Raw genomic sequence first — 19,392 nt, 5'->3', positions numbered from 1 at the left:
GCTGGGGCAACAAGGACCACCCACATGTCAGAATGGCCATGTTCTTAAGTAGTCATGACAAGACAAAGACAAACAGGAACACAGCCAACACTGACCTGAAATGGAGCAACCCCCAGGGTGGTGGCCATCAACAGGAAAGAAGAGATGCCACTAGGCTTCTTCCTACTGTCCCTCTCCCACCCTTCTAGCTATGTCGTTGGGTGCTCTCTAGGAATGCGTCACCCCCTTCCGCCTTTGAGGAAGAAAGGCTATGCAGAGGCTGTTACTAGAGCCATCTCTCCCCAGCCTGTCCTGTTCCTGCCCCAGAACCCTGGGAAGCCTGGCCACTGAGCTGTTTCTCTTTGATCCACAGCACCAGGACAAAAGGGGGACATACATGTTTGGGAGACATAAGAATAGCCTGTCAAGAAGCCACACACAGCATGACTTCCAATAAACAGAAAATTACTACTCTTGCTTAAAACCTCATATTCTGAATTAATTTCTAAGGGAGTAAAACAATGTAACAAAACACATCACTGTCAGCCCTATGCAGGGGATAGCAAAGGAGGAAGGAATTCAGCCCTAGCAGAGAGACACTTTTAAGTGCCCACCAAGGACTTAAGATGGGGGTCATACCCAGGCTACCCTTTCTTTCCAGTGATGAGTGCCTCTCTTCTCCAGAGAGCAGGACTGTAATGACACTGAGCTAGGCCTCTCCAGCCATGTGGTCCTTTATCCAGACACCCTGCAGCTAGGAAAAAAGCCCAAATGGTGCTGGGGCACATGGAGCTGGGGCACATGGTGCAGCTGCAGCCTGCAGAAGTTACTCATGATAAGTTAGCTGTGGGGGACACACCTTTCATCTCTGCATTTGGGAGGTAGAGGCAGGTGGATATCTGTAAGATTAAGGTCAGTCTGGTCTACAGAGCTAGTTCTAGGACAGCCAGGACTACACAAAGAAACCCTGTCTCAAAAAATCAAAAAAATAAGTTACTCATGAGCATTGCGAGAGTTAGGCATGCAGCTATGAACCCACTGGCCTCACTCATTACCACCTGCAACCTCAGGGGAGACAGGGCTGCCAACTCTTAATCATTCCCCAAAGCCACTTTATCTTAGCAATACGGCACCCTTTCCTACTCTGGAGAGCCCAATATACAAACCTTTGTCCGCTGTCCCTCAGCCCACAGGTTGTGCCTCCTTCCTTCAGTGGCCCATTAATACCATCTATAGTTGGCAGCTCTACGTTGGAGTTACACAGACTTAAGGACAACCCCTCCTGGAGCTGTCCCACAGCTTTCCTCTGAAACCTCCTGCCCTTGTCCCTGTTACCCTAGCCACCTCTGACTCCTGTCTCTCCATGCCCCTGGGTGGTGAATCAACTCCCTGTCCAACTTCTAGGACAACTGAATGGGTATTTAGCGCAGGTTTACCCTACAGTCACCAGTCCCTGTTGCCCATCTTGCCTGGCCTTGTTGTTCCTATGGTTTCTGTAATCAACCTAAAAGGCCCCAGTAGGTAAAGAAGCCAAGGAAATGTTGGTGATTGACCGGGCATTTACCTTGCCATACCCCTCACCACCACTCTGGACAGTATGTTATTGGTCCCTGAGAAACCCAAAAAGTTAGCTAGAAGCAGACTTGATATTTCCTATGTCCCAAGGATGGTGTGTTGCTGGCCCCTGCAGGTTTGAGGATCTAATTAAACTAGGTCTTTAAGGCTGCCACTCTGCCCTGGTTTTTATATTGCCAAAAGCACCCAGATGACCTGTTGCGGGAGGTCCTCCCACTCCTCCAGCCTATAGCTGCTGAGATACCAGCCCATTGAGGCGTGGTCTCTCTCCCTTTAAAAAAGCGGCCACTTCCCTCTCCTCTCTCTCTTCACTTCCTGCTCCGCTGGTGACTAGACTCCCTTCCTGGTTGCGTAGAGGGCTGTTGCCTGGGACAGTGATCTGTAAGTTTTTTTCCCCTTTAAATAAATACCACCCTATTAATCATAATTCCAAACTGGTGTGGCATTGTTTGTGACTTACACCTTCAATGACCTTGGAAGAAATGTTCAAGGTCAGCATGGCTAAAGAGCTACCCAATTCTAGGGCAAGTTCCATTACTCTTCAGTGCTGTGGTAGCACAGCTGGAGGCCAGCCCTAGCAGCTCTGACCTAACCTGCCTCTGGTGACAAAGGATATAAGTGAATTTTCATTTGATGTCGAGAAGCAATTCTCTGCCCCCGCCCCCCATCAGAGCTGTGTTTTAGCCTTTGTGAGATGAATTATAACATGACTGTGTCCTGCTGAAGATGCAGGGCACAGCTGCTGACTGGGCTCCCTTGCAGAGGTGGCTCTCTAGCAAGGGGTGGGGGAGGACACAAAAGCACTCCCATGCCCTGGAGTAGTACCAGCAGAGCCTCCACCGAAACGGAGGGTTCTAATATCCCACTACACTCAAGGCAGAAGGGTTGATCCCCAAACCCACAGGGCCTCAATCAGTCCAGGGCCCTGCTTCCCCTCAAATTCTTACCACCTCTTGGTCCTTCCAGCTGCTACAGATGTCTCCCTCCCTCTGGGAGCCCTCCCAGAATCCCTCTCCCCATGGCTACATGGGGAGAACTATGTGCCTCAGTCACTGCAAAGTGAGTGGTGGAGACGGCCTCGGCTTCCAGGACAGGACCCACTTCCAACAAAGGACTGGGAGCTTGGGTGAAGATGCTTGAGCTGAGAGATCCTCCTCAAAATCTGGCACCCTAACCCTGACCAGAGCCTCACCAACTGCCCAGGCTGCTGAGCTATCCACTCCAAGTTTCCACCCAGTTATGGCACCCCAGCCAACATTACACCAGTTCTAGGCAAGCTCAAGGATCAGGGCGTCAGACAGTCTAAGTGCTCCACACAAAGATGTAGCCTGGAGAATAACTCAGGCTGTAGTCCCTGGACAAACCCGACTTGGGTTCCTCTCACAGGCAAGGATAGGACCACTGAGCTACAGGTGCAGACCTGACCTGGGATCCACCAAGGCAGAGATGGATTCCTCCTCACTTAGCATCTCGTGGTCAGCTCAGCTTGTCTACATGGTGAGTTCCAGGCTAGCCAGGGCTACACAGTGAGATGTTGTCTCAAAATTTTAGGAAGTGATGAGTTAATGTAGCACCTGCACCATGCTTAGGCAGCTGACAAGGATGCCAACTGCTGGAGACCTATCCCGTCCGTGTCACCTAACGCTACAAGTGCTCACTCCTGGGCACAGTGGTAGACAGCCCTCATGCTTTTCACTTCCCGGGTTCCTACCTAGAGGCACCAGAGCCCACTCTACTCTGGATCAGCACTTCTGGGACAAGCCTGAAACCAATGTGGAGAGACTGCAGCTATGCTCAACTGTCCCCCTCCTAATGGGCTGAGAGCCAAGAGAGGTTTAGGGAGAAAAGTCAGACAAGAGGCAAAAACCCAGGCCATACAAAGGGCCTTGGCACTCGCAAGGTTGGGATGGGGAAACCACCCTGGGCTGGTGGGTCTGCTTGAGTAGTATCATCTGTAGTAATGGGAGGCACTAGGTGACACAGGGTATGTTTCCAGCAACTAATGTCTGTATCAGCTGCCAAAGCATCTTGCAGATGCTACATTAACTCAAGTCTTTTTTTAGACATCTCATTGTGTAGACCAGGCTGGCCTCTGAACTCTCAGAGCTCTGCCTGCTTCCAACTCCTAAGTGCTTGGAATAAAGGGACCTGCCAACATACAAGGCACAAGTCATTTCTTTTATAAGCAGTATCCATCAGCCTGCCAATGATAGAACACAGGCCCTGGAGGCATATCCAACCACATCCAGCTACTGTTATTTCAGACAGCTGAAGGCCCAAAGAGAAAAGGATGTTTTCTTTCAATGTGTAGGTCAGGGAGCTCAGCTTCCATCTCAGGGGTTAAGGGCCAAATAGATAGGGCTGCCCCAGAAGCTAGTGGATACCACAAAGATTCCCAGGACTCCCACGCAATAGTTCTACCCCTTTTCCCTGTCCCATTCATTCCTGCTTCAGCCTGCCGTGCCCAAGGTCTACCCCCAGGTAATTCTGAGTCTCCTATTTCCCAGTCTTGTTATTTTTAGGCCAAACACTGGTGACTTCTCTGAGATGTTCTAGGCAGGGTGGACATGGGAATCCAGTTGCCTTGGCTCCACTCTTAATACCCAGGTCACTACATCTTGTCCCAAAGGTTCCAAAGGAGCTGTCTCACAGGGCTGGGAACAAAGGCCCACCCAGGTCCATTCAGTAGCCCCAGCTATAGTGTACTATGTTATAAGCATAGCAAGTACTGACAGCCTAAGCACTGAACTTAGTGTCTTGGAGTCCCAGAGACAGATAATGAATCTAAACACGTAGATTCTCATATTGATGAATTTCTCAATAGTATACCTATATTGAGGGACAAAACAGGTGAGAAATACAAGTTGGCTTTTCCCACCCCACAACCCAAGCAGAAGGTAATTAGCATCTAGAGATTTTTTTTTTTTTTTTTTTTTTTGGAGAGGGGAGCTCATGCTGATGAGAGGTGGACCCTTGATCAACTGTTTTCCACTAGAGTACACTTACCCGGGGGTGACAGCAGGTGGGATGACCAGAATGACCAACAGCCTGGCCTGGTGCAGCGCCTCAGCCAAGTGAGTAAGCATGTGGATGAGGCCTCTGCAAGAACCGAGAATTAAGATTAGCCCAGAGTATTGTGGGGCTCCCTGGCACCCACTGCTTCAAGAACTTAGCCTTAGGCTCTATCGAAGAACTCCAAGTCCCTTCACAGGGTTTCCCATACCACCCTTCAGTGGGAACCCCTGAAGGAAACTGACAAAAAGGAGACCATACTCCAGTTGAGCTAACCTTTCCTCATACTTGGGTATCACAAGAGAAGGGGTGTTTGGGGGTCACTTAAGGGCTAGAACACTGACCCAGAGGAATCCTAGTTACCTTCAGGCTGAGAAACAGCACAAAATACTTTGAGCAACATACCAGGTAGGGGCCCTGGGAAGGAAGATGGGGTAGGACACTTGGATTAGATACAGAAAAGCAGGAGGCAAGAGATGGAGGAATCAGATGAGAAGGTGGGAGGCAGCTGGTGGTGGACCTCAAGGACAAATGTCAGCTTCTCTCCATGCATGTTCTGGGAGCCCACTCCTTACGCCTCTAATGGACTGCCCGTGACATGCTCGATACCAGCTGCTTCCCTCAAGGTGGCCATCTTACAGGAGTTGGGCCCAATGTAACTCAGGAGGTTCTACTGTTCCTATGTGAAGGAGGTCTTCCCTCCCTCTTGTACAGCTGCACCCTCAGGAACAGCTCCAATAGCATACAGGTTGACAAATTCTACACTTGCAGGGTCAAAGCTGAGTGCCCTACTGGCCATGAGACCTGCCCCTAGTACATCTCTGCAACCAGTCTGGAGTCCTCTCTGTGGCCAACTACTGGACAGCAATGGCTTCAGTCTCTCTGATGTGGCCCAAACTGAGCTGTAAGTTCTCAACGTATCAGTGATTCTACTGTGACAAATCTAGCCACAAGGGACTAAGGGCACTCAAGTTCCAGCTGTCTGTTTTTCTTTGGTCTGCAAACTTTGCAGGTTGCAGGTGACAATAAAAGTACGACACAGAGTTTTGGGGCAGCACATCCTCACATTTCCTGCGCACCACTTATGCAGGTGGGCAAGGAGAATGCTGTCCATGCTGTCAGAAACCCAGGAATATGGGAAGCCAACCCCACCAAAGAGACCCTTCTGCCTAACTGTAGGACAAACAGCAGGATGATCTTTTTCAAGGACATCCAAGACCTAAGGACTAAGAGGGGCTAAGACTGCTCCAGGGGTTTGCAGAAGACAAGTATGAGCCTACCTCATTCCTCTCAAGGGCCCACAATACAGCCACTCTGGATGCAGGGACTCCACAGAGTTCTAGTGGGCCTTGAAGTAGTAGTGTCCCCATAAAAGACTCAGTCAACAGATCCTGGGGGCAGCCTGGCTCTGAGCCTGTGCCTACTAGTAGCGAATGCATGTGATCAGAAGCCACTGAGCCCAGCTTTTGGGCTGGTACACTGGGATGAGACCAGTTGAGGGGCACAGAAAATAGGCACTCGGTTAGCAGTTTCTCTCCAACCTTACCAAGGGACCAGCATCTTCCAGAGACAAGGTTACCACAGAGCTGACAAACCCAAAAATCTACTGCTGCCGTCAATAGCCATCACTTCCCCTGCCACTGTTGCCATCCACATTTTGGGGGAGATTACTACTATAAGACCCGTGGTGGTTACCGAGATGAGCCCTGTAAATGGAATTAATTCCTGATTAGGGCTGGCTAACGTCAGACTGCTGCCCATAACATTACCTACTTCAGGGGCAAACAAACTGGTACTTCACGGGGATTGGGGGTTTGGTTCCTTCCCTGAAGAGTCTTAGGTGGGGAATGTAAGCAGAACAGGAACCTAGCAGGACCTGCTCTCATAGGTACCTGAAATCTGAAATTAGGTCCCCTGAAGGGCCTCTAGCCACTCCTGCCATGTCTGCAGCATCTGCCTAAGAACAGATGACTGTGACAGATGGCAATCTGAAGGAAAGACCCCAGAAATGAGTCACACAGTTCCCTGACACATCTATGCTCTGGGAAAGCTGGGCTGTCTCCTGAGACAAAGAGTCATGGGCCCTACCATCACCTTGGATGAAGGGCAGGCACATATGTACCAAACAGGCTGACTTAGCTCTTCAAATCCGAACCAGATGCGTGTCATAGTGAGAGGCAGGAAATGGCAGTCAGAGCAGTAGTGCCCCTAACCATTCCCACGGTGTCTTACCACAGCCATGTCCATCCTGGGACAGTGTCCAAAGGAATCACAAACCAGATGGCTTTTGCTGCTCAGGACCCTGGCCACTACCTATGCCTCAGCCCCATGACTGCCCTGCAAACAGCCGTCCACTGTTCTGAGCACAAAGGCCCAGGCAGGCTGCTTCTACCTCCACCCCTCCTACTGTGGATGCTGAGACTCCCACCCCTAGACCTCCCTATCTGATATTAATGATCTATTGGGAGCCCAGACACAGTGCAGCTGTGACTTGCTGCCTACTTAATGTGCTGAAACACAAATGAATTATCGCTAGTCTCTGATTAATAGATCTGTAGTCACCAGAATTAAAAGAAGGGATGGCTGGCAGCAGAGTCAGCACTGGTGGGGCTCTATGCCCAGCAAAGACACAAAGCTGGGCCTGGAGATGTCACATGGCTGAGAGTCTGGGGCACCTAACCCTCAGGCCAGAACTGGGGTCCTTCAGGGGCACTGCAGGCAGAAAGATCCCCACAAACTCAGGAACACATTTCTCCTGTGGTGTTCCCTGGTTGGGGTCTTTCATCAAGGGCAAGGCCCAGGCACACCTAGCTTTAGGAATACCTTCCTCCGGGCTCTCAGAATGGAGGGCCTGGACATCCCTTCATCAAATGTCCTTTTCATCCCCGCCCCTACAGTGCTTCATCTAAACCAGGACTTCCCTTGCAGACCACAGGAGAGTAGTGTGGGGATGCTGCCTCCAAGTGGGCAGAGTTGAGACTACAGTCTTCTGTATACAGCAAACCTTCTAAGAGTAATACAAGGGGAGGGAGCCCAGAACCTTGTGAGACAGTAAAGGACAAGCTGTGGCTTAGGAAGCATAAGTGGACTCCCTTACACAGAAGAGAAGTGGAGCTGACTCCTCTACTGCCCAAACACCTGGGCTCTGCAGGTACAGGCTGCACAAATCTCTACTGAGGGTGTGCCCGGACAGCACCAGCCCTGAACAGGGCAAATGTTCTTATGTCATCTTCTATAGGGCAGAACTCCCAACTTGGCAGAGCTAGAAAAGGTATCTGTTTCAGGTTAGGCAAAGAGCCCGAGCTAAGGATCGAGGAGGGGCCTTTCCTCAGTGCTATGGTCAGTCTCCAGCTGTGCTAGAGCTGCGGGCACTTTCCATGATCCCCTCCTTTCCTGGTCTCACTGGCAAAGTGAGTTTCAGATGCGTTGTCTGCTGGCCGGTACTATGGGAGCAAGGAGATGTGAGGACTTCTATAGCCTCCTCCCAGCAGACAACTCCCAAGTGCTTGATATTCTTTTCCCAGTTGACACCGACCATCACACCCCAGGTCTTGGCCACACTCAATCAGTTTCTTTTCAATGTTCCTGGGAGTCTCCTTTGTGCTCAGTGATGAAATTTCTACTTGGGTTCAAGCTGGACATCTGTAGAACAGACCTGGCCACCCTTCTCTCACTGAGTCCTCTTGGGTGATGGTCCCCCATTTCCTTTAACCATTCAGGAGGGGCCTCCACCTTTTGCAGGGTCTCATCCCCAACCCAGAGCCCAGAAGCTGAGGAAGGAAGGCCCTCCCAGGCCTATTCCCTCTCCCTTGGTCTTCCCTCAGGCTCCTCCAAACATAGGGGACCACATTCCCACTCACACATGCTTCTGGCTCAGCAACTGGCTCCAGACCTCCACCACAAAACCATCAAAATGCTGATTCTGAAAGAAACAGGCAGGTGAGGAGAAATGGGAATCTAGGAGAATTAAGGGAAGACAGGAAGAAGTCACTGGCTCTGCCACCTGGCAAAGTAGCTCAATCACTTACTCACAAGGCAAGACCTAAGTCTGCACTACACATTCATTAATTCCTCTGAAGTAAGCAGCATGGGGAGGAGGTACACATGGCAGCCAGAAGGGCAAAGGTGCTCAGTTGCCCACACTTCTCCACCCTTGCTGTAGCCCAGGCATACTGATGGCCAGGAGGGATGGGCCCACCCCCCACCCCAGGGAGAGTTATGGGGTTTTAGCCAAAGGAAGCTTTCTGGGCCTAGAGACAAAAACTATCCTACCTTTGAGACTCCCACAGCTATGAGCAAGAGGGGGTATAGTCTGAGTGGGGCTTATGCTATTCACCCTGGATGAAACAGGTTGCAAAGAAGACATCCATGAAAAAAGTCAGGCAAGAGGAGCCAGGTCATACCACCTGTAATCTCAGTCCTGGAGGTAGAGGCTGGTGGATCAGAAGTTCAAAGCCAGCCTCAGCTCTACATAGTGAATTCAAAGGTCAGTCTGGGCTATGTGAGATACTGTCCCAAAAAACTTAAATTAAAAAAGGCCACTAAGATTATTTAGCAGGTAAGGATGCTTTCTGTCAGGACTGAAAACCTGAGTTTGATGTCTGGAATTCATGAGGTGGGAAAGAATAACTCAGCAAGTTGTCTCTCTGCCTTCTACAAATAAGTGTGTCATTACATGTACACACAAAAATAAATAACTATGTCTTTCTTTCTTTCTTTCTTTTTTTTTTTTTTAAAGAGGCACTGGGCATGGTGGCGCAGGTCTTTAATCCCACCACTTGGGAAGCAGAAGCAAGTGGATCTCTGTAAGTTTGAGGTCAGCCTGTTTACAGAGGGAGTTCCAGGCTAGCTAGGGCTATTACACAGAGAAACCCTGTCAAAAAACCAAAAAGCCAGACAGTAGCAGTGCACATCTTTAATCCCAGCAGTCGGGAGACAGAGACAGGTAGATCTCTGTGAGTTCAAGGCCAGCCGGGTGTACAGAGAGAGTTACAGAACAGACTGCAAAGCTACAGGGAAACTCTGTCTTGAAAAACCAAAAAAAGAAAAAAAAAAAAGAGGAGCCAGGTGTGGGCCCTTTCAGTCAGAGAGGGAAGCAAATGAGTAGGAGAGTGGGGGGTGGGAGGTACTGTCTGTTGGAGAAGTGGGGCCTGGTGGCTGGGTTCCAAGCTTTACGGGAGCTTACAGGTCCTGAGGAGTGCACAGGTCTCACCTTTGCCACCTGTACCACAGTCTTGCCGAGTTCTTCTATTTCATCCTCACTGTCTAAGACATTCTGGAAATCATCGTAAGTCCAGTCTTCAAAGAGAAGCCGGGGCACTGGTAGCAGGAGAGAACACACAGAAAGATTGTGGCTATGAAACACTGAATTACCTTCTGCTACTTGTATGCAAAAAGGTACCCCCTTGGCTCCCAGACCAGTGACAAGCAGGGAGGCTATCCAAGGCAACTATGGATCTATACAGTACAGATATCCTATACACACACAGCCTAGCAGGAGGAGGAGGGGGACAAGGAGATGCTAACATATCAAATACTCCTAGGGCTCCACCTTTTAGGAAATTGACTGGGCCAGACCCCAGTTCATTTAGATCCTAGCTGCTGCTACTCTGTCTACCTCAATCAGACCTGGTAGCTTCCACTCCTGCACCACAGGAGGGGAATGCCAGGCCCCTTCCTGTCATTGCTTCTGAGTCTCCAGTAGTTTCCCCTAAGCCTGAGTCCCACAGGCTTCCTCTCCTGTCCTCAGGTTCGTGCTGTTCTTTGGAAAAATTTTCCTCCCCATACCAGCTGTGAGCTTCAGAGGCATAGGAAAGGTTGGGACAAAGTCACCCTCAGGCAGGCCCAGCCTAGGGTCTGGCTCCAGGAAACTCAGTAACGCTTGCTGGACAGGAAGAAAGAAGGAAGAAAGAACTATGCAGGAAAATCACCAGCCAAAGAAGGAGGTGCTTATTGGTGATCAAGCTTAGCTGACTGCTCAGAGCATTCAGGGGAGAGATTTACCCTCAAGTGGCATAGCCTAGATGGGATGGAATGTAAAAGGACCCTAGGTCGACCCTCGGAAGGTTGTGTCATCTACATAGTATGGCTGAGGCTGCTCTCCTGACCATGCCCAGGCCTGCCGGACTCACCTATGCGCAGGCCTTTGGCATGCTTCTTGACAGCTCGCATCCACCCTGTTAGAAATGAAAGGGACAGTCTGTATACAGCATATGTCCAGTCCAAAGATCCAGACCATTGCCCACTCCTGTCCCAGCCCAGAGGCAGCCTTACAGTTACTCCTATCCTCTATCTCCTCTACACCACTCCTGCCCCCAGTCCCTTCCTCCCATCATCTTTCCCAGGTCTTCATAGCATCGGAGAAAGCCACTCTTGGTCTCAGAACTCCAAAACCAGCTATTCCTCTCCTATCAATTCCGTGGTTCAGCTGTGTGGACCAGGCCCCTCAAGAGCAGGTGTCAGCAGTGAGCTGTCCTTCTCTAGCCTATGCTCCTCTTTGGACACCAAAGGCAGAGCACTAAGGAAGAGACTGACAAGGGGGAGCCAATCACTTCACTGCTCAGCTGTACAACTTGCCTTCCTTACGCTCATATGCAGCCCTGACATTCATGAGAAGGAACAACAGCTCCTGGGTCTAGATTCAGAAAGGAAAGGAAAGGGCATAAATTCCCAGTGCTCTTCAGTCTGTCATCTACTGGACAGTCGCTCACCTCCTATAGCTGACCACACAGAGGACCTTACAGTGGTGACCACCTCAGGGACTATCTTTACCTGGCAGACCATGCCTCACACTGTGGGCCCAGCCATGTGGTGTGAGACGGCAAACTACATGTCCCTCCACTCACACCCACGTACATACCTAGTCACACTTGACATCTCTCATGGTCACACTCCTACAATCACATCCAGAGTCATACCCACATAGGCCTTGAATTTATAATTCTCCTGCTTCAACTTCCTGAGTAGCAGGGATTACAGGCCTATAACAGCAGAGTCACAATCAGCATATTCACACTAATACTCACTAGTCATGATACCTAGCTGGGTGTGGTAGCACTTGGGAGGAAGAGATCCCAAGAGCACTGGGAGGTGGATCTTTGTGATTTCAAGGCTAGCCAGGGCTACATAGTGAGACTCTGTCTCAAAAACAAAACAAAACAAGTACATAACCAGAGTCACATACTCTCAGACACACACAAACACATCCACACCCACACATAGTACACTTTTATACTCACACAGACACATGTGCACACTATCATACTCTTCTTAGCCCTCAGGGCACACAGATAAAAAGAAGTGGAAAAACCTTGGTCCACATCATGGAGGCCTGTGATTTCAAACATCTCACGACCACGTCTCTTCAGCTGTAGCCAGACTGGTGAGATCTGTGTGAACTTGCTCCCAAAGACTTTGGCAACATCATAGCCATGGCTGTTCCACTGGTAGAGGAAAGAGAGGGGAGAGAAAGAACAATGTTACCATGCTGCTGTCACTTGATGCTCTGGACATGTCCAGGGCAGCCGTCAGTGGTGTGGGAGAGCCTTCTGTCTATGTATTGCTTTTATTGGTTAATGAATAAAGAAACTGCGTTAGCCTGTAGTAAGGCAGAACTTAGCTAGGCAGGGAAAACTAAACTGAATGCTGGGAGAAAGAAGGCGGAGTCAGGAGAAGACATGTAGCCCAACTGGAGACAGACACTGGAACTTTACCTGGTAAGCCACAGCCCCATGGTGATACACAGATTAATGGAGATGGGTTAATTTAAGATATGAGTTAGCCAGAAATACACTTAAGCTACTGGCCAAACAGTATTGCATATAATATGGGTACTGTGTGATTACTTCAGGGCTGAGCAGCCGGAAACAAACAAGTGGCCTCCTACTACACATCATTATCAACAGTGCAGGACTTGAGCTACCATCAGTTCCCTGCCTGGGCTTCCTTTTCTCCCTTTACAAAACTCCTGGGATTGTAACCCACTGCCTGGGATCTAGGCTGATGTCCCTTCACTGGGGCTCTACAAGCCCCCACTTCGACTAGACAGCCCTAGAGTCCTCTCTACACTCAGGAGGAATTGCTGGGGGGAGAGGGGATCACCTGAAGCCACAGGGAGCAAGCCCAAAGAAAACCATGGTACCCTCCCCTCTGACATCTCTATGCTAGCATCTCTCCTACAGTCTGACAGGAGCAGCAGCCAGGGAGAAAACACCAGCCAGGAGGACAGCCCGGTTTGGCACCACAAAACTCTGACTTACCGGAGTGACATAGCCTAGGACCTCTCCAGCAAAGTTTCTCTCCCGAGCCCTTGCTGAGCAGTAGCTACGATGTTCAAGAACCACATCCTCAGCTTTGATGTCCGTCACCACCAGACCCCGATCTTGGACAGGTTTATCTGAAAACTGAGTCTGAAACAAAAGGGAAAGAAGAAAGCTGTCTGATATCTATTCTCTCCATGAAATGTGGCATTAGAAGCAGCAGGAGCAGCAGCAAGTCTGTTCTTTCTGTTCGGCTGCAGACCATGTCTCTGGATTAACATGGCACTGCTCATCTAAAGACCTTATAGGTAGAGGACTAAGGCCACAGTAGATGATTAATTTAGAAGGGCTCTAGCACTCAGTGAGCAAAGCAGCATTTGCCAGGGGCTATTCAACCCTTAATCTGAGCTGGAGATCTGGCAGGAGGCTACCGTGGCTCCTTCTACATATGAAGATTGACATTTACTCAAGACCACTGGGCATCTAGGCACCATAGGTCTATACACTGAGGATGTGTCAAACATATGCTATCCCACTGGCCAAGCCCTACCTGCATCTCCCAACCGGGATGCTAATATGCCTGCCTCTACCCCACCGCTGTTCCTAGAAGTCTTCCATCAGGTTCTCAGCTGGCCAGTTCTGTCCACACTTTGGGGGCCCATTGTAGCCTTCCCTGATTTCCCAGTGTTTGACTCCCTGGTCTTCCTGTGACAGACAGAGTTTCTATTGCTGTGATGAAACACCACGAATTGAGAAAATTGGGGAGGAAAGGACTTTATTGGTTTACATTTCTGTATCACTGTTCATCCCTGAATGAAGTCAGAACAGGAACTCAAATAGGGCAGGAACCTGAAGGTAGGAGGCAGGAACTGATGCAAAGGCCATGAATGGGTGCTGCTAACTGGGTTGCTCATCATGGCTTGTGTGTAGGCTGCTTTCTTATAGAACCCAGGACCACCGACCAGGGATGGTACCACCTACAATAGGCTGGACCTTCCCCCATCAATCACTAATTAAGAAAATGCCTTGCAGGCTTGCTTACAATCCAATCTTATGGAGGCAATCTGTTAATTGAGGTTCCCTCCTCTTGGATGACTTTAGCTTGTATCAAGTTCACATAAAACCATCCAGCACAGATAGAGATGCCCAGTGTATGGGTTCTCTGCCCCAAAGTACAGAGCATCTATCAGTTCAGGCCTGGGTCATAGGTATGGTCCTGTGTCAGCAGCCTGGTCAGCAGCATGGGAACTACTGGGGCTAAGGAGTGATCTGGATGGGGGACCGTGTTTGGGTTTGCAATCCCTAGAAATGTCCCAAAAGAACAGCACAAGGGTCATGACAGAAACACAGTTTGGAAAAGTAAAGATGAGAGAATTCAACAACCATGGAATAGTGACATCAGACAGAGGATGGAAAATGTCACAGCATACAGAGTCTGAGTAAGGAGGATGGATAATGATACCAAAGGGCCTGTTGCTTCCAGTTCCAGAGGCTGGAAACTCACAGCCTCAGCGAGAATCATTCCCAGAGTCACGTAGGCTGCCTACTGGCACAGTACTAGCTTGTCAGAAAGCTGTGTAGGAGCCAGGAGCCAAGACACTCCTGGTTCACAAAGGTCCCAGCCAGGTAGACAGGCTAGCTCTTAGCCACTGTGTTCACCTCAAGTTCCCTACCTTTTCCAGCAGCATCTTTGAGGCAGCTTTTTTGGCATCTGACTTTGACAGGGTGGTGTGAACGGAGCCACAGGCCAGAGCAAGCCAGAGGACATGAAGAAGTGGCCACATGGTGGGCGTGTCACAGAAGGAACCAATTTCTAGGTCCAGGGGGCTGCAGAAAGAAAGGAGTACATGAAGGCAGATGACCAGAACAGAAATACAGCATGAACAGACAAGTGTACTTATACTAATGGGGCTTACGTCCTCAGGGCCCTTAGGTCAGCCCTTCCTACTAAAGTTAAGCCTCTAGAATTTCTAGATTTCCCTGCCCAGATCACCAGGTCCCCTCAGACAATTGCAAGCTGTCCAAAGATGTCTTCCCAACACAAACCAGCCAGCCAACTAGGAAAACTGACTCCCACATTCCCCACAAATCTAAAGAGACTTCAGCAGCAATGAGGCTGAAGTATGAAATAATGAAGTCATAGAAGGTGCTAGAACAAACTATGGACAACTACTTATGTAATCCCAGGGCAGAGAAGCAGTTTTCAAGTATATCAATAAGGAGAAAGAATACAAAAGAAAGTATCACCAGAGTTCAGTATTTAAAAATGTGTAACTTTCAGGGCTGGAGAAATGGCTCAGCAGTTAAGAGCACTGACTTCTTATCCAGAGGACCCAGATTCACTTCTTAGCACTCACACGGCAGCTCACAATTGTCTGTAACTCTAGTTCCAGGGGATCTAACACCCTTACACAGACATACATGCAGGCAAAACCACCAATGCACATGAAATAAAAATAAAGTTTTTAAAATGTGTAACTTTCAAAGCTGGGCACTGTGTCAAGTGCCTATAGTTTCAGCTACTGGGGAGGCTGAAACAAAAAGCTTGCTTGAGCCCAAGGAGATTATGGCTCGCTTGGGCAACACAGCAAGACCCTGCCTTAAATTTTTAAAAAAGATAAGTAAAACTTTCACTTATAAAGTAAAAAGCAGCTGGGCGGTTGGTGGCACACGCCTTTAATCCCAGCACTTGAGGAGGCAGAGGCAGGCGGATCTCTGTGAGTTCGAGACCAGCCTGGTCTACAAGAGCTAGTTCCAGGACAGGCTCCAAAGCTACAGAGAAACCCTGTCTCAAAAAAAAAAAAAAACCCACCTTATTTGGGACACATTTGACAAATTTCTACCCATAACTATCCATAATATTAAAAAAAAATTTTTTTTTTGGTTTTTCCAGACAGGGTTTCTCTGTGTAGTAACCCTGATTGGCTTGGAACTCACTCTGTAGACCAGGCTGGCTTTGAACTAGAGATCTACCCGCCTCTGCCTTCTGAGTGCTGGGATCAAACACCAGCCAAGGAAATAAAAATAAATTTTTATTTTATAAATAAAAAAGCCTGGTGTGGTAGCATGTGCCTGTAACCCAGAACTTAAGAGAGGTAGAGGCAGCAGGATCAAGAGTTCCAAGGTCAGAAATGGATGTAGAGGCCAGTCTGTTACATGAAACTCTGTCTCAAAAATAAACAAGCAAACAAATGGACCAAAAAGACATTTCAGTAAACAACGTCCCACTATAAATACAAGAAGAGGTTTCAAATATAGAGATACTTAAAAGCCCGGGAATAAAGAAACAAAACACAGATGAAACATAAGATGGCGTCTCCACTCAGTATGTGAAGGGTTACAAAGAATGCTTCCTGGGAAAACAACTCACTCTTGGGCTCAGCGGGAATTTCGCTGGGAAAGGCCTTTGAATGACAATGTGGCCATAAATATTACACTCTCCACCACACACTTCCTTCCTTTTACAAGTTCCACTTCAAAGAACTTGTCCATCTGTCGCCCCCCCCACCCCCCGCCCCGTTCTCCCTCCCACCCCGCACAGGAATCAAGCTTAGGGACCCAGAACCTCTGATACTGGAACTCAAACGAGCATGACGGTGCCTATGATGGTGATCAATGCAAAAACACCACAAACTGCATTCATGCAGCACAGCCTGTTGTCACTTGCTTGAGGTAGGATCTTATTAGGAACATCCCAGCTGGTCTCCAACTCAAGATCCTCCTGCTTCAGCCTCCCAGTGACAGGACGACAGGCATACACACACCGTCATCCGAACCCAGCTGTCTTGTTTTTATGTGCATAGTGCGCACATAAAGTACATAAGGAGCAAAAGTAGAAGCTGATAGGGATCTACGGGCCGTTTCCTTTCACCTCTACCTTCTGCTCCGAATTTTCATTAGTTGTACAATTCACTTTTAGGTTCTAGGAGATTCTGGATAAACATGGACCATCTGGGCTGTCAATCCTTCGTGGGACTTCAAGACAAGGTGTGCAGAAGTGTATCAATCTAATTGTATGTTTCTGGCAACACACAGTTTACTAGACCAAGCCAAAGAGCTCACATAACCGCAGGAGGGTTCTGTGGAGACTGACCCAGCTCAATAGATGAGCATACAGTTTTCCTCTGTGGTCAAGAGCACCTAAAGATGCCAGAATCCTAGGCTGAAAGGCTCCAGAAAAGGCAGCCAGACGGAGTATGAGCCATTAACAGTACCTTAGACGCAGGTCCACTCCAATGCCTGCCCACCCATTCCCAGGACCTCCTGGGCTGGCTGCTTGTTTCCCTTCTACTTCCCGTTGCTGTCACTTCCCTGAGACTGCTCCTGGGGTGACCTGTGGAAAGCTAAGATTGTGGCCGTAAGCCTCGAGGACACCAACCAACACACCTGTGTGGACCTATGACTAACAAGTGGTCTTTGAGTAAGGCAAACCAGGAAGATTCCATTAACTACAAAACCAGCAGAAAATCTAGACCTCAGGCGCTGAGGACTTAGGAAAAAAACTGGAGAGTATATAAAATAATACTGGATGCTTGAAGCCTCCAGCAAAGGCAGTTTGCTCTAAAAACTGGCTGTTTAGGGGGGTAAGATCTATGATTCTCTCACCCTGGTCTCCCATCCCACCAGTTTTTCCTCCATGACAAAATGAGAATTAAGAGGAGATAATTCTGTATCTCACGTTACCCAGCTTGCCAACCTGTCTTCACAATTGTGAAGCTTCAACTCCGAGGTTCGTAGCCCCAGGGAATGGGAAAACCTGACCACAATATAGGCTTGGGACCAGTGGCCCAGAAAAACATACAGCTTGCTTGGCCAGTTTGAGCCTGTGACTACCCTAGTTCCCAAGGATGTCTTTAGCCTCTGCACCTACATAAGCAAGGCTTCTCTCCCCTGGGTGAAGAACTGGGTCACAGAAGGAAAGTAATAAGAAACCAGGGGTAAGTAGTCCAGGACTGAGTGTACATCCAGGTTCCCTGTGATCTTGAGTCTCTACTAATATCTGTTACCTAGACCTGCAGCTGAGCCTCTGTTCACCTCGTCAAAAGGCCCTTGGCCTACAAGCTCCTTATCCCCTGGCCTGAGACCTTATACCTACAGGAAGAAAGGGTGAAAAAAGCCTAGCCTGGGGGCCCAGGCCTAGAACCCCACTACTTGGGACTTGAAGTACAAGGATCTAAAGTTTAAGACCTGTCTGTACTACAGACTTCTAAGCCGGTTTAGATCACTCATCAAGACCCTTTCTCTAAATAAGGAGGAAAGGCTGGGAATGTAGCTCGGTAATTTGGCACTTTTCTAGAACACACAAGGCCTTGCATTCAACTCCAAATGCCCACTTGCCAAAAAATAAGGGAGATGGGATGCGCTGAAGAGATGGCTCAACAACTCAAAGGATGCTCTGTGCCTGCAGAAGACCTGAGGTAGATTCCCAGTATTCACAGCAGATGCTCACCACCACCTGTAACCCCAGCTCCAGGGGATCTGACACCCCTCTCTGATTTCTGTAAAACATCTGCATTCACATGCTCACACAGACACAAACATCTATGTGTACTTAAAAAAAACAAACAACTTTTTAAGGGATGGAGAGATGGCTCTGTGGTTAAGGGCACCAGCTGCCCTTTCAAAGAACCTGAGTTCAATTCTCAGCATCCACATGGTGGCTTACAACCATGTATAACGAGATCTGGTGCCCTCTTCTGGTACGCAAGCATACATACCAGCAGAACACTGTACACATAATAAATAAATCTTAAAATTTCTTTTTTAAGGCAGGGGTCTATCTGGACACAAGGAAAAAGAAAATAGGTCCATTAGCTTGTGTCTGGCAGCAAGGCAGAACCAGAATCAACACAATACTACCACCATGTACTTACTGCTCATAAACATCAGTCTCCAACTTTCTAGACCACCAGGGTGTGGATGGGTGAGGCATGTGAAGGGCGCCCAAGCTACTGCACCTTCCGTGGCTCCCAATGCCCAATTATCATCTCTCATCATCATTAGGGCAAACTCTCCATCATGATCTTCATATAGCAGACTCCTAGGGTCTTACAGTATTCTCACATCAAAATGTGTTTTGTCCTCCAGCATTAATGACCATCCTTTGGGCAAAATATTCTGCATGCTTGAGTTTTGGCCCCTGCTTTATACCAAGCTAACAATGGAGAGCATGCTACAGGCCCAGAAACTCTTGGGCTACAGATCGCATAGCACTGGAAGGACTGTCTTAGTGAGGCCGACAGTTACAGCAGAAGCTTTCAAATCTTCCTCAAGGGGACTTGAAGCAAGATATGTCAGGTGCTTCCTACAAAGAAATGCATTAATGTGTGCAAACTGTGTATTTATGTGTTGCGTGTGTGCAGAGTTAAAGCTAGTCAGAGTCGACTTCAGTTCTCTGTTAAGAACTAGCTTTCAGGGGCTGGAGAGATGGCTCAGCAGTTAGGAGTGCTGGTTGCTTTTCCAGAGGACCTGGGCTTGATTCCCAGCATCTACAAGTCAGCTCACAGCTGCCCAACTCCAGTCTCAGGGGATCTAATGACCTCTTCGGGCACTACAAACACTCGGAGCA

At 48.8% G+C, this 19,392-nt stretch overlaps 1 protein-coding gene across 1 annotated transcript in view; it reads right to left on the bottom strand.

Moving 5' to 3' along the window:
• Chid1 (chitinase domain containing 1) overlaps positions 1-19,392 on the bottom strand; it is a 39,467-nt gene that overhangs the window by 16,629 nt on the left and 3,446 nt on the right. Inside the window, exons 2-8 of the mRNA XM_041666708.1 lie at positions 14,498-14,651; positions 12,825-12,974; positions 11,876-12,008; positions 10,698-10,742; positions 9,779-9,885; positions 8,427-8,488; positions 4,561-4,653 (exon numbers count right to left, since the gene is read on the bottom strand). Coding sequence (XP_041522642.1) covers positions 4,561-4,653; positions 8,427-8,488; positions 9,779-9,885; positions 10,698-10,742; positions 11,876-12,008; positions 12,825-12,974; positions 14,498-14,608 — 701 coding nt within the window. The 5' untranslated portion in view covers positions 14,609-14,651. The remainder of the gene's footprint in view (positions 1-4,560; positions 4,654-8,426; positions 8,489-9,778; positions 9,886-10,697; positions 10,743-11,875; positions 12,009-12,824; positions 12,975-14,497; positions 14,652-19,392) is intronic.

The sequence above is a fragment of the Microtus oregoni genome, unplaced genomic scaffold (genome assembly GCF_018167655.1).
Source record: "Microtus oregoni isolate MIOR12 unplaced genomic scaffold, Mior012 000016F_ref0000370, whole genome shotgun sequence".
Taxonomy (NCBI): Eukaryota; Metazoa; Chordata; class Mammalia; order Rodentia; family Cricetidae; genus Microtus; species Microtus oregoni.
Note: the sequence above shows the minus strand (reverse complement) of the source record. Positions and strands in the feature narration are given on the sequence as shown.